The sequence below is a fragment of the Xiphophorus maculatus genome, chromosome 20 (assembly GCF_002775205.1).
Source record: "Xiphophorus maculatus strain JP 163 A chromosome 20, X_maculatus-5.0-male, whole genome shotgun sequence".
NCBI classification, from domain to species: domain Eukaryota; kingdom Metazoa; phylum Chordata; class Actinopteri; order Cyprinodontiformes; family Poeciliidae; genus Xiphophorus; species Xiphophorus maculatus.
Genome location: NC_036462.1, coordinates 23,055,112 through 23,065,928, shown reverse-complemented (window position 1 = coordinate 23,065,928; position 10,817 = coordinate 23,055,112). Strand labels below are relative to the sequence as shown.

General features: G+C 38.2%; 2 protein-coding genes across 4 annotated transcripts; one reads left to right on the top strand and one right to left on the bottom strand.

Moving 5' to 3' along the window:
• The first annotated feature begins 257 nt into the window (after window positions 1-257).
• Window positions 258-2,285, top strand: spcs1 (signal peptidase complex subunit 1). The gene is made up of 4 exons (XM_005804292.3): window positions 258-389; window positions 774-833; window positions 1,859-1,945; window positions 2,044-2,285. Exons 1-4 carry the CDS (start codon window positions 354-356, stop codon window positions 2,167-2,169), a joined length of 309 nt encoding a protein of 102 aa, XP_005804349.1. The 5' UTR covers window positions 258-353; the 3' UTR covers window positions 2,170-2,285.
• Window positions 2,286-2,431: 146 nt separating this feature from the next.
• Window positions 2,432-10,230, bottom strand: nek4 (NIMA related kinase 4). Of its 3 annotated transcripts, none has more exons than XM_014470726.2 (16): window positions 9,971-10,230; window positions 8,959-9,225; window positions 8,665-8,862; window positions 8,235-8,342; window positions 7,828-7,982; window positions 7,377-7,521; window positions 6,219-6,806; window positions 6,097-6,141; window positions 5,824-5,970; window positions 5,411-5,569; window positions 4,746-4,812; window positions 4,448-4,560; window positions 4,241-4,329; window positions 3,914-4,125; window positions 3,692-3,828; window positions 2,432-3,040 (listed from the first exon to the last, which is right to left on the bottom strand). In XM_014470726.2, exons 1-16 carry the CDS (start codon window positions 10,055-10,057, stop codon window positions 2,942-2,944), a joined length of 2,616 nt encoding a protein of 871 aa, XP_014326212.1. In that variant the 5' UTR covers window positions 10,058-10,230; the 3' UTR covers window positions 2,432-2,941. The 3 variants fall into 3 exon arrangements, 2 of the variants coding, with proteins under 2 accessions (XP_014326212.1, XP_023181482.1); XM_023325714.1 differs by having other exon boundaries at window positions 3,692-3,825; XR_002751906.1 differs by having other exon boundaries at window positions 2,966-3,040; window positions 3,219-3,828.
• Between the last annotated feature and the right edge of the window lie 587 nt (window positions 10,231-10,817).

Sequence of the window (10,817 nt, the reverse complement as noted above, 5' to 3'; positions counted from 1 at the left end):
TTAAGGTTAGTAAGAAAACTTTAAATATTCTAAAAGTATTACTTTGTAAAAATGCATGGCCAGCTTAATAGTTGTGATGAAGGAACTTGACATTTACACCAGGCACCTTTGTAGATACCTTGCAAATTTCCCAGACTTAGAAGCGAGTGTTAACAAAACACGAAGCGCTTTGAGGAATCCACATAATGTATGAATCTGAGGACCTGCGCCGTTCTGTTCAGTTCGGCACACGTATTACGTCGGCAGGTCCTTCCTCACAATACAACGTAGCTTTTAAAAGCGGAAGTCAGCTTGCTTGACTCTAAGCAGAACCAAACATATTTCCGTGCAGACAGCTCATTTCAAGTGTAAAAATGCTGTCTGTATTTAAGAACATTCCTACGCACATGGTGAGAAGTAATTACCTAATTTGTTGAGAAACTGTAAATTAAGTTACCTTAAATAGTGCAGATGATTTTATTCACGAAACGTTAGCTTTCTGTCGTTTTGATTACTTTGGTAACGGATGCTAACCAAAGCCATGTTTTATTCTACACAGGAAATAAAATAACATTTCTGACTTAGATTCAACATTCCAAGTTGATAAAAGCGTAGCATTAACTAAATAATTCTCTCTGTCGAACAACGATTTTAAAAAGTAGCTCAAAGTTATCCCTCAGTTTGCAGATGTAGCATAACCAGTTGAAGAACCGCTGCAGACATCTTTTGCTGACGGACTTTATTATAAGAATCATTAATGACTTAATTTATTTTGTCTCCCTCTTGTTTTGCAGGACTACAAGGGCCAGAAGCTGGCTGAGCAGATTTTCCAAGGAATAATTCTAATCTCTGCGGTAAATATTTAAATTAATTTAAACCAGAATTAAAATGACAAATGTTAAAGTATTTCAGTTATATAACTTGAAACGTTTATAAATATTCGATACACACAAAATGATATATCTCAAAGTCTTGTTTTTGTTTGTTGTGCACAGTCTTCTCGGTCAGGGCTCCTTTTGCATGAATTACCCCATCAATGCTTTATGCATTGGAGATATCAGCCTGTGGCTCTGCCGAGGTGTGAACAGAATATCGGCCTTTAGTTCTTCATTGTTGGATCATCCTTCTCATCCTCACTGTTCTGTGCACAGGGGTTTTGGTAAAGTGAGCATGCTCACTGGGTATTAGTTCATTTTGGAGGTGCAGACTGGATAGAAAATGAAATCGTCACCTCAGTTGTGGGAAATGTAAAGTGCTCTGAAATTAACTTTTTCAACAGTTCTAATCTCTGGACAACCAACAAGTCACCAGCCATGATGGTGTTGGTCACATCTGTTAGAAATCCATTTATAGGCCTCATAAAGTTTTGTAACTTTCTGACTTTACTAGCTATAAGCCATAATTACATAAATGCTCCAAATGTCTATCTGTAGTGTGTAATTAGTCAATGTATTGAGTTTCACTTATTGATCTGACTTACAGAAATGAACAGACATTTTGGATTTTATTCTAATTTGCTGAGGGTTTCTAATCTGTTTTCTAAAGTTGTTTACTAAAACAAATTGGCCGTCACCAACCTTTTTGCAATCAACAAGTTTGGAAAGTTTACTTGTGTCCGTAACTGAAGGTGGTATAATTTCACTCAAATCATAAATATGTTTGCTTAAAAACTAATACAGAAAAATAATCTGCATTTTCATACAGATTGTGGCTATGACAAGGCTGCTTTGAAGACAACTGGGAAATATTTGACAAAACCTGTACTGGATTGACTTAACACAAGAATGGACAAATTGTCTGGGATGGATGGCAGCTCAAGTGGTTAAGCATCCTCCCCAGCAGTCCTGCTGTACTGATGTGGTTTGGATTTTCTTCTTAGGTGATCGGATTCGTGTATGGGCTGATTATTCAGCAGTTTGGCTGGACAGTGTACATTGTATTGGCTGGATTTGCTGTGTCTTGTCTGGTGAGTTTTTAACATTCATTGGCTGGTGTCTTGCATCACATCAAGCCTTTTTTATCCTGCCCTGTAAACATCTGTCACTTTGTTTCCGTCCTCTCTAGTTGACCCTGCCTCCATGGCCGATGTACAGACGGAATCCTCTGCCCTGGCAGCCGGTGGCACCAGAAGCCAGCGGAGAGCCCACCCCAAAGCCCCAGGACAACACCAAGAGAAAGAAGCATAAATAACTCCTGTTCATTTTTTATATAGAAAAGTGAAGTTTGTCCTACAATTCACATTCGCAGCAAATAACAGTATGAGTGGGTCAATTCTGTGCATTTAAAAAAATAAAAAATTAAATCCAGTGCCGTCTGTTTGATTTGATGTGAAATTTCAATTTACGTTTTTCTGCACTTATCAGTGAAATCTTTTAAACCCTAAACATGGTTTTTATCTGCTATAAAAAGTGTGTAATTCTCGAATTTTAATAAGCCAACTAGAAGCAAAAAAGGCATTCCATTTTAGTTTTATTAAAAATCACTCATGTTAATATCTACAATACATCTATTTTACATTATTTTGTGTCAAAAGAAAATTAGTCAACAGAAGTTACATCTAAGGTGTTATGGACAGCACAAGAAAGACGGTGTGAAGAATCATAAATAAATGAAATTCTTTAAATGGAAGCTTTAAAATGACTGAAATGTTTGCATAGATAGCCTGAACTTTAAAGAATCATTTTTCACATCCAGTGTTGCGTGGTAAGATGCAGAAATAAGTGATTTACATAATTGTTTGTACCACTTTGTCCATACATGTATATATGTGTCGATTCTTCTTTCACAGAAAACTTGTTCATATCAGAATTTTTACCTTGAAACAAATTTCAGCTTGCAAAATGTTTGCGGTAAAGACCAAACTTCCTCGGTACCTCGGTAAATGGAAGAGTGCTTGATCTGACTAACTGATGTGACAATTTGGAAAAGCACTTTTTTCCAAATTGTATGTATTCTTGTTGTTTCATATCTTGACAGCAATATCCTCGAAAAACTTCAGCTGCCTCACCATGACGGCATAAGCTTGGTACTTCCCATCTCCCATCTGGTCACGAAGGCACAGCTGCAAACAAAATGAAGGCAGCCGAGCTTAGACTGGAAATATGGACAGGCTTATATGCAATTGTAATTAAAGAAATAATTTTTTAAAATGAGTTAATGTGAACTGAAGTTAGTCTTTATTAGATTTAGTTCAGTAAATAGAAACTTGTTAATTTGCAATTGCCATGAAAAATACTAACCCATTGCTCCAATAAAGTTTAGTTCACAATTCAAAAGGAAAAAAAAAATACAGGACATTGTTTAATTTTTAAAATTCAAAGAAGGAAATAATATTTTGTAGGGTTGCACAGATGTAGTGATGTCAGAACAACTGACCTTCGATCTGTCAGGAAGACAGATTGAAGAGACTGCGAAGTCCAGAACATCATTGGCTGCTTAAGTATTAACATCAGATTATTAATGTAGTAGTGACAGCTGACAGCATATACAGCACTGTAATATAGTATACAGTAACTGTAACAGTACAATACAGTAACTGTAACGCTCGTGTTTATAGTGTCTGATTGGTACACTGTAAGAGTAAATGTTTGCTTTTACAAGTCTTACTGGTATTAGGAAGAAAAAAAAGTATTAATTAAGATATCTCTAATGAAAACATAATGTTGCTTTCCATTTATGTAAGAGATTTTACATTAGGGTCTGTACTACTCACTTCTCTTTTGACCTCATCTTCCTCCTCCATGATTTCAAGCACTTTATCCAAAAGCTTAACACCCAGACCTTTCACCACATCCGTTCTCAGACGCTCTATTGCTCTCCTGACCTTGGCTGGACCAGACGTGGCACCTTCTAAAGAAACAGAGCTGTTAAACTCAAGACAGTTGCAGAGCAGCTGCTTGCTTTATGAAGCTAGGATTAAACCGAAGTATCTCACCTGTTGGGATTTCCCCAAGTGACAGGTTCCCTGCCTCTTCTCTGGCTTTCCCATGAAGCACCAGGGTGTCTCTGTACCTGCAATTCAGCTTGAATTCTGGCATTGAGTCCAATCGGCCTTTTCCCAACTCACGTCCACCGTCTCCAACATCCATCCTCAAAGTCTGAGTCATCATGTGGACCAAATCATGCATGTCGTTGGATTCTGTTTTTCTGCTCATACACAGAGTACATTTACACACCGGTTAATATCTTTCAGTATAAAACTCAAAGAATAAAATGTTACTAATTACAAAGACCACTGCTGAGACACTTGACTCGTCCTCACCTTTCCCTGCAGTCTCCCTCTGAGCGCTCCGTGGAACTTGTGGATGAGCTGTACTCGTCTTCATCTGACCTTTGCTCCATCAGCCTATCCTGTTGTGATGTAAGAAAAACAACTCTTGTGAATGAGAGATTTTGATAAGTTACTAAATGTTGCTTTTTCTAAACTTCATCAATTCTGAAATTGAGTTTAAGAAAAAGATATCTGCACCTTAATGCTGGAGTCTATGATGGAGTATGAAGCAGATCGAGTGACGGGGGCATTGTGTCGCTCCACTTTGGTGGAGGCAACATCGTACGACGCCCTTCGCACAGCATTCAGACCTAAGCAACAGGAATAATACATTAACATTTAGGTGAAATTGTTCAGGATCATAACTATTTGTAGTTTGGCTTTAGATGTGTTTTTTATTTTTTGTCTATTTCTCTTCACAACAACAACAAAGACCTATTTGAATGTTCTCTGTCTTTTTTTTTAACACCAATTATTAACGGTTTGGAGGCATTACCTGGTTGACCTGCGCCATCTTGGGATTGCCTCAGGCGTCTTCTCTCTCTGGCAGTCAGAGGACGCTCCTAAAAAATAAAATTGCTCTCAATTAGGCTGATAGATGAATGAGTTTATTTAAAATATATAATGAAGCATGATTAGAAACTGAATAATAAACACAGAAACCCCAAAGTCAGAAAGCACATATCTAATTAAAAGTGGTATAACCAAATTGGACGTGGATTAAATTAACTGAAAAATATATCATACTTTATTCACCAGATAAATGTTTTATTGTAGTTCTTTTATTGCTACAACTTTATGTTTTAGATTTTAAACCCACTTTTTAAGAACTTCTAATGACTTTCCATTTCCCTGAGAGAAGGATGGAGCTTTTCAGTCATAAACAGTTTTTGGTGGGTTTAGCGTAAAACTGCAGGTGAGCAAGGAGATGAAATATAGTCTATTTCCCCTCTAAATGCTCCAGAAATGTTGTTGGATTGCATAAGATCAAGCAATGAAATAATAATAAAAAGATATTTTCAAAAACAAAAGCAAGTCATTTTTGGATAAAGTGCTTGAAAATAGATCCCGAACTTGTTTTAAAAAGGTGATGATGAATATAACAAAGAGCAAAGATTTAACTTTAAATAAAGCCGTCGGGAGTTAAAGTGTTGCTCTCACTTGTGGTAAAGGCAACAACCCATCCTTAGATGAACCAACAGATGTGGAGGCTGCAGTCACATCCACTCTCTTGCTCTCCATGTTCTTCTTAATCCTCCTTTTCCTCTCCACGGCCGCTGCCTCGATGGGAGGACGAGGTAGAGGTCTTGAAGCTGCCAACTTGAAATAACAAGAAACAAAAGAAAATCCAACATTAATGTAAATTATAGTCATACTGGCCTTAATGTTTGTTTGCTGCAGTTTCAGAGTCACTTTTCAAAAAACACAGATATTCAGTTAAGAAAAAAATATCACCCATCAATGGATTAAAACTGAACATTACTTCTATATTATTGCAAAGCCATATTAAAAGTTCCATTATATATAAATTATATAAATTTTAAACACTAGTTAGTAATAGTAGTTATGTTTACCTGTTTATGGCCCCCTTTAGTCGAATCAAAAAGCATCCCCCTGTGTTGCTCTGATCCTGAAGGCTCAGGGAGGACCTGGGGATTTTGGCAAACGGTAGCTGGGTCTTGTTTAATCGAGAGAGAAGACGATTCTTCTTCAACAGGCTCCTAAACAGACACAACACAAATCTTCCAATACTACTAAGAAAGGTTTTGCAATATTGGTATTAGCTTTTTTTTAAAGTCTATCCAGATTTGTTTTGGGGAAACATTCAGCAGTGGTTCATCGCTTACCACTGCTGGAGGCTCCAACAGCTTTTCCGTCGTTTCAAGGCTGTCCTGAAAAGACATAAGGAGTCCTATGAAAAGGAGACATTTAAAAAAAAACATTGATTCTACCTTCTTTAAAAACTTACATCAACATTTGGCATGTGAAGATGCATTGGAGTCCCCTTGATCAAAGTCACAGTGTCATTGTTGCTGTCTGGACGTACGTCCACTTTCACGTTTTCTGCATTTGAGTTCAGTTCAGCCTCTCGAAGTAACTCGCCGGTGTCATCCTTGATGTCCACATGTGAGTCCTGTTTCTCCACAGAGACGGGACGTGTACGACCTGGGTTCAGCTGGATATCTAACAGCCCATTGGAAGCCGTCCTCTCGTCTCCTCCCCTGGCACAAACACCTGACTCAGCTCTGAGAGCGGGATTCACAGGAGAAGGAGGAGGTGAGGGATCTGGTTTCCGCCTCGCTTTTCTGTCTGTGCATACGATGCGAGTCCCAGGCTCCCTCCGTGACTCAGCAGACGGGGGCCTTTGAACCTGGTTTTTCATCACACCGTCACTCGGCTGCAATGGGATATCAATATTAATGCTGCTGACGGTTGCCAAGGGAGAGATACCGGCTTTGAGAATATCAGCTAATGGGGACATAGCTTGTGACGGAAGGGCTGGAGGGAAATCTGCAACGCCGTTCTGGATTTTATGCTCCCGCGATTTGTCTTCTCTCTAGGATTAAGGAGAAAAGATTGCATAAAATAAAGATGGTGACATGTTCTTTTTTTTAACACTTCAAATTTTCTTTTTAAACAGAGAGGCTTCAAAGTTAGCAAACGGTATCTTGTCAGATTTTGCTTCAAGATTTTTTCCACAGACTCGATTTTCAAAGATAGTCCAAGCAAGTACAAAAACAATTTAGGTAGTTGTGCTTTCTTATGGTTTAATGATGATGGAAGGTTGGCAAGGCAACACAATCCAATAGTTTTGTAAAGAGCAAAAATAAATTTAATGGAAAGGTTTCAAATAAAAAAACGATGTCATAAAATCAAATCACTACATACAGTATGTCTGAGAAAAACTCGAGATGTGAAATTTTAAAAATAATTTTCTTTATTTAATCAAGCAAATAGATTTTGATTGATTAAGGTCCACCGTGGACTAACCAGTGAAATCAGTGGACCTTTAAAAGACACAATTGATAAAGGTGTAAATGGGAGAAAAACAATCATTAAATAACACAAAATGTTACAAAGAGATTTCAACAACTCAGAAGAGCCTTAGCGTAAACAATCAACGCACCTGCTTCGTCTGGGCAACAGTGTCGGCATTTGGACTTGGAGGAAGCTTCTGAGGTTTTGGGTGACATGATGCACCAGATGACCCACCGCTGGGACTGCAGTCTCCTGGTCCGGCCGCAGCTTTTTTTCTTGACTTGGCCGTTTTTCTGGAAAAAAGAAAAGCGAAACACACATTTAGAGAAAATACTCATCAAACTCAATCAATCAATCACATTTTGTGTACAGATTACTTTTCGCATATCAACATTTTCTATTTCCCCTTCTTGGCAGCTCATGTGTCCAATACATCCACCCATTCTTCTCTGTGCACAACATCTCAGGCTTGCCCCTCTATTTCTCCAAACTGCTCCACTCATGCTCATCTCTATTCCTGTCCATTTTTCCAGCTTCCTATACTTTAGATATTGCCTGAAAGTCAACCACGAAAAATGTCTGATGTGAATAACGCTTACTCTTTGGTGGCCTCAAGGAACATGGCGATTTGACGCTTTATGTAGGGCTGCCGGAGGATATGCTTGACATCAGGTCTGTCTTCGGGTTTCTTACAAAGCATGATCTTGATCAACTCTCCGAGATGGGGGTGGTACTGGCTCGGCATTGGCGGCAACTAAAGAGCAAAATTGTAAAAAATAAATAAATAATTTTTAAAAGCAATAATCTGTGGATGAAGTTTAAATGATTTCACAATAAAATAACCTCCCCCAACAAATCTAAAATGACAAAACTCAATCCAGCAGATTTATCTGCAGAGAGGTCCTAAAAGAACAAAAAAACTATCTGCCCTAATTAAGATTAATATCATAAAATGACATATTGCTAACTTGCAACTTATCGAAAGGATAAAAAAAATAAAACCAACCTTTCCCTCTACAATGCGATAAACCAGTGAGTTCATGTCTTTGGCATTGAAGGCGTGCTTCAACGTGGACATCTCATACACACAGCAGCCCAGGGCCCATACATCTGACTGGAGACAGCATCACAGGCAGAGCATGAGAATTTGCGAATTTTGCCAAGACAGGAATAAATTTGATGCTTGACCGAAAACAATGCTGTAAATAAGAAAGAAAATAAGAAAGAAGCACTGAAAGAATAAGAAAAATAAAGAAAAGCTGCGTTCAGCAATGAAATAAAAAGCAGTCAATACATTCATTCTGACCTCCAGTTTCTTAACTTTTATAGATTAACTAAATGAAATTTTAATCTGAAGAAGAAGCAACTGAATTTATTTAATCAATTGTTAGTGCAACCAAGCTCCTTTAATTACTGGGAGCAGGAAACCATAATACCTTGTGGTTGTAGGGTTTATTAGAAAAGAGCTCTGGACTCATATAGTACGGGGTCCCAATGAGAGTGCTGGCCATGTCATTCTGGTTCTCCAAAACACGTGCAATACCCAGGTCTCCAACTTTGATGATGTTGGTTTTAGTCAGGAAGATATTCTGCGTTTTGAGGTCCCGGTGAAGAATATTCCTCTCATGGAGGTACTGGAAAGCAAATAAATCACAACTATGACTTCCTGATTTCCAAATAGTGATTCAGCCCGATCCACTTTTTCAGCCAAGTGTGCCAATATATTGTACCTGAAGTGCCATGGCTATCTGGACAAACCACTCTACAACCTGCCTCTCTGGCAACAGTTCCCCTTTCTGCTGTTTGAGTCTGTGATAGAGGTCCCCGCCTTCACAGAAACCCATCACGATATACAGCTGACGGTCGTCTCCTTCCCACGACTCCCTGTAAGTCACAATGTTGGGATGTCGCAGTTGGGACAGAAGCTGAGCCTCCTGCTCCGCGGCGCGGCGCTCCCGTTTGGATGATGTGGTTAAATTCAGCTTCTTTATCACATACTGAAGAAACACAAAGCATAAACACACAGTGCCAACATACAGTTCTTTGCCAAAGTAGTCATACCTCTTTACTTTTATCTACATTTCGATATTTCACAACCTCAATTGCATCTTTTGGTGAATTTATATGATGGATCAACACAAAGTAGTGCGTAATTGTGCAATGGGAAGCAAAATTAGAGCAAAGGGGGCTGAATACAAATGCGGGCAACACTTTAAAGAATGTACATGTATCATTATGTAACCTCACAATTATGCACAACTTATTCATCTATCAGATCAAATCTAATCTAACGAAATCCACTGAAGTTTGTGGTTGTAAAGTGACAAAATATGGAAAGGTTCAAAGAACCTGCGTTCTTTTGGAAGCCACTGCATAGACAAATATTTATCAAATCAATCTGAGGAAGGTCGTGTACCATCATACAAATATTTTCTCATGTCCAGCTCATTAGCATTATTTAATCAAGTGCCATATTTCAGCACAGTTACAAATAGCTACAAGCGATACACAAAGTATTTTCATTTATAAATCCATGTTATATTGAGTATTTGGATGAAGGAATAAAATGCTACTATAAAACTATATCTTTTGCTATACAAAAAAAAAAAAAAATCTCAGCAAATCCCTTATGTTTAAACCGACTTTCAGGTAACTTTACAATGTTTTGACGTACTCACTACAAAAGCATGGCATTTTTAAATACATATTTTAGCATTAACCGTTTTTAGATTCGTTTCTCACCTGTTTTCGGTCCGTCTTGTGCTTCACCAAGTTCACCTCTCCGTAGCTTCCTTTCCCAACGACCCTGATGAAATTGTAGTTATTCATCGTCGGTCAAAAGCCCCGCCAGCGCTAGACGACGCTCCCACAGAGAGCACAGCTGCTACTTCGTCCCATAGTTAGACAGAAATCTCCACATAAACAACAGAAAAATCTGTTCGGAAAACTTCGAGATAGCTTCTTAGGCAGCGATGAGATTTTTTTTTTTTTTGAACACAGGAAATCAGAAGCTGTGGATAGTTTGTCATCACTAGGCAACTGAGACTGAGGGTCAAATCCAATGTTTACCTGCAGCGCCACCTAGAGGCCGGAGTGCAACATTTGACCGTAAGAGGTTGATCAAAGAGCAACTTCTTGTCTTCATTAATATTTACATGCAGAATGTGTCTGATAATCAGACTGACATTTTTATTAGTCAAGGATATAAGCTACGCCTTCACCGTTAAGATCATATGTGAGGAGAAATCTTTGTTAACTGCACAGAATAAACAAAAACAGATTCCTTCAAAGAAATTATGCTCAGGCAATGTCATGCAGATATGTCCTATTGTGATTGTTATAAATCTTTTAAAAATCTATATTTTAACATATATTTACATCAAGCAATCATGTATTGACATTCAAAATGAAGTTACAATGAGAGACAAGATGACATTGAGTGTATTGAAACCCCCTAAACTCTGGCCAGCTTCTTCGGGGTGACTTATAATGTTAAGTTTTTCATGTTGCATTCCGCATGTGTCAAACAGCTAAATTATGGTCTCATGTGACCAGCAGACATTCATTCACATGTTTGAAGTTTTCTTTA

What these genes read in the sequence shown, in the direction of transcription:
- spcs1 (XM_005804292.3), top strand. Translation starts at nt 354, where the DNA reads ATGCTGTCTGTATTTAAGAACATTCCTACGCACATG. An exon ending in AGAACATTCCTACGCACATG is followed by an intron (nt 390 to 773) that starts GTGAGAAGTAAT and finishes CTTGTTTTGCAG; the next exon opens with GACTACAAGGGCCAGAAGCT. An exon ending in GATTTGCTGTGTCTTGTCTG is followed by an intron (nt 1,946 to 2,043) that starts GTGAGTTTTTAA and finishes CGTCCTCTCTAG; the next exon opens with TTGACCCTGCCTCCATGGCC.
- nek4 (XM_014470726.2), bottom strand. Translation starts at nt 10,057, where the DNA reads ATGAATAACTACAATTTCATCAGGGTCGTTGGGAAAGGAAGCTACGGA. An exon ending in CTAAAGGGGGCCATAAACAG is followed by an intron (nt 5,570 to 5,823) that starts GTAAACATAACT and finishes TGTTATTTCAAG; the next exon opens with TTGGCAGCTTCAAGACCTCT. An exon ending in GAGGGAGACTGCAGGGAAAG is followed by an intron (nt 4,126 to 4,240) that starts GTGAGGACGAGT and finishes GTGTATGAGCAG; the next exon opens with AAAAACAGAATCCAACGACA.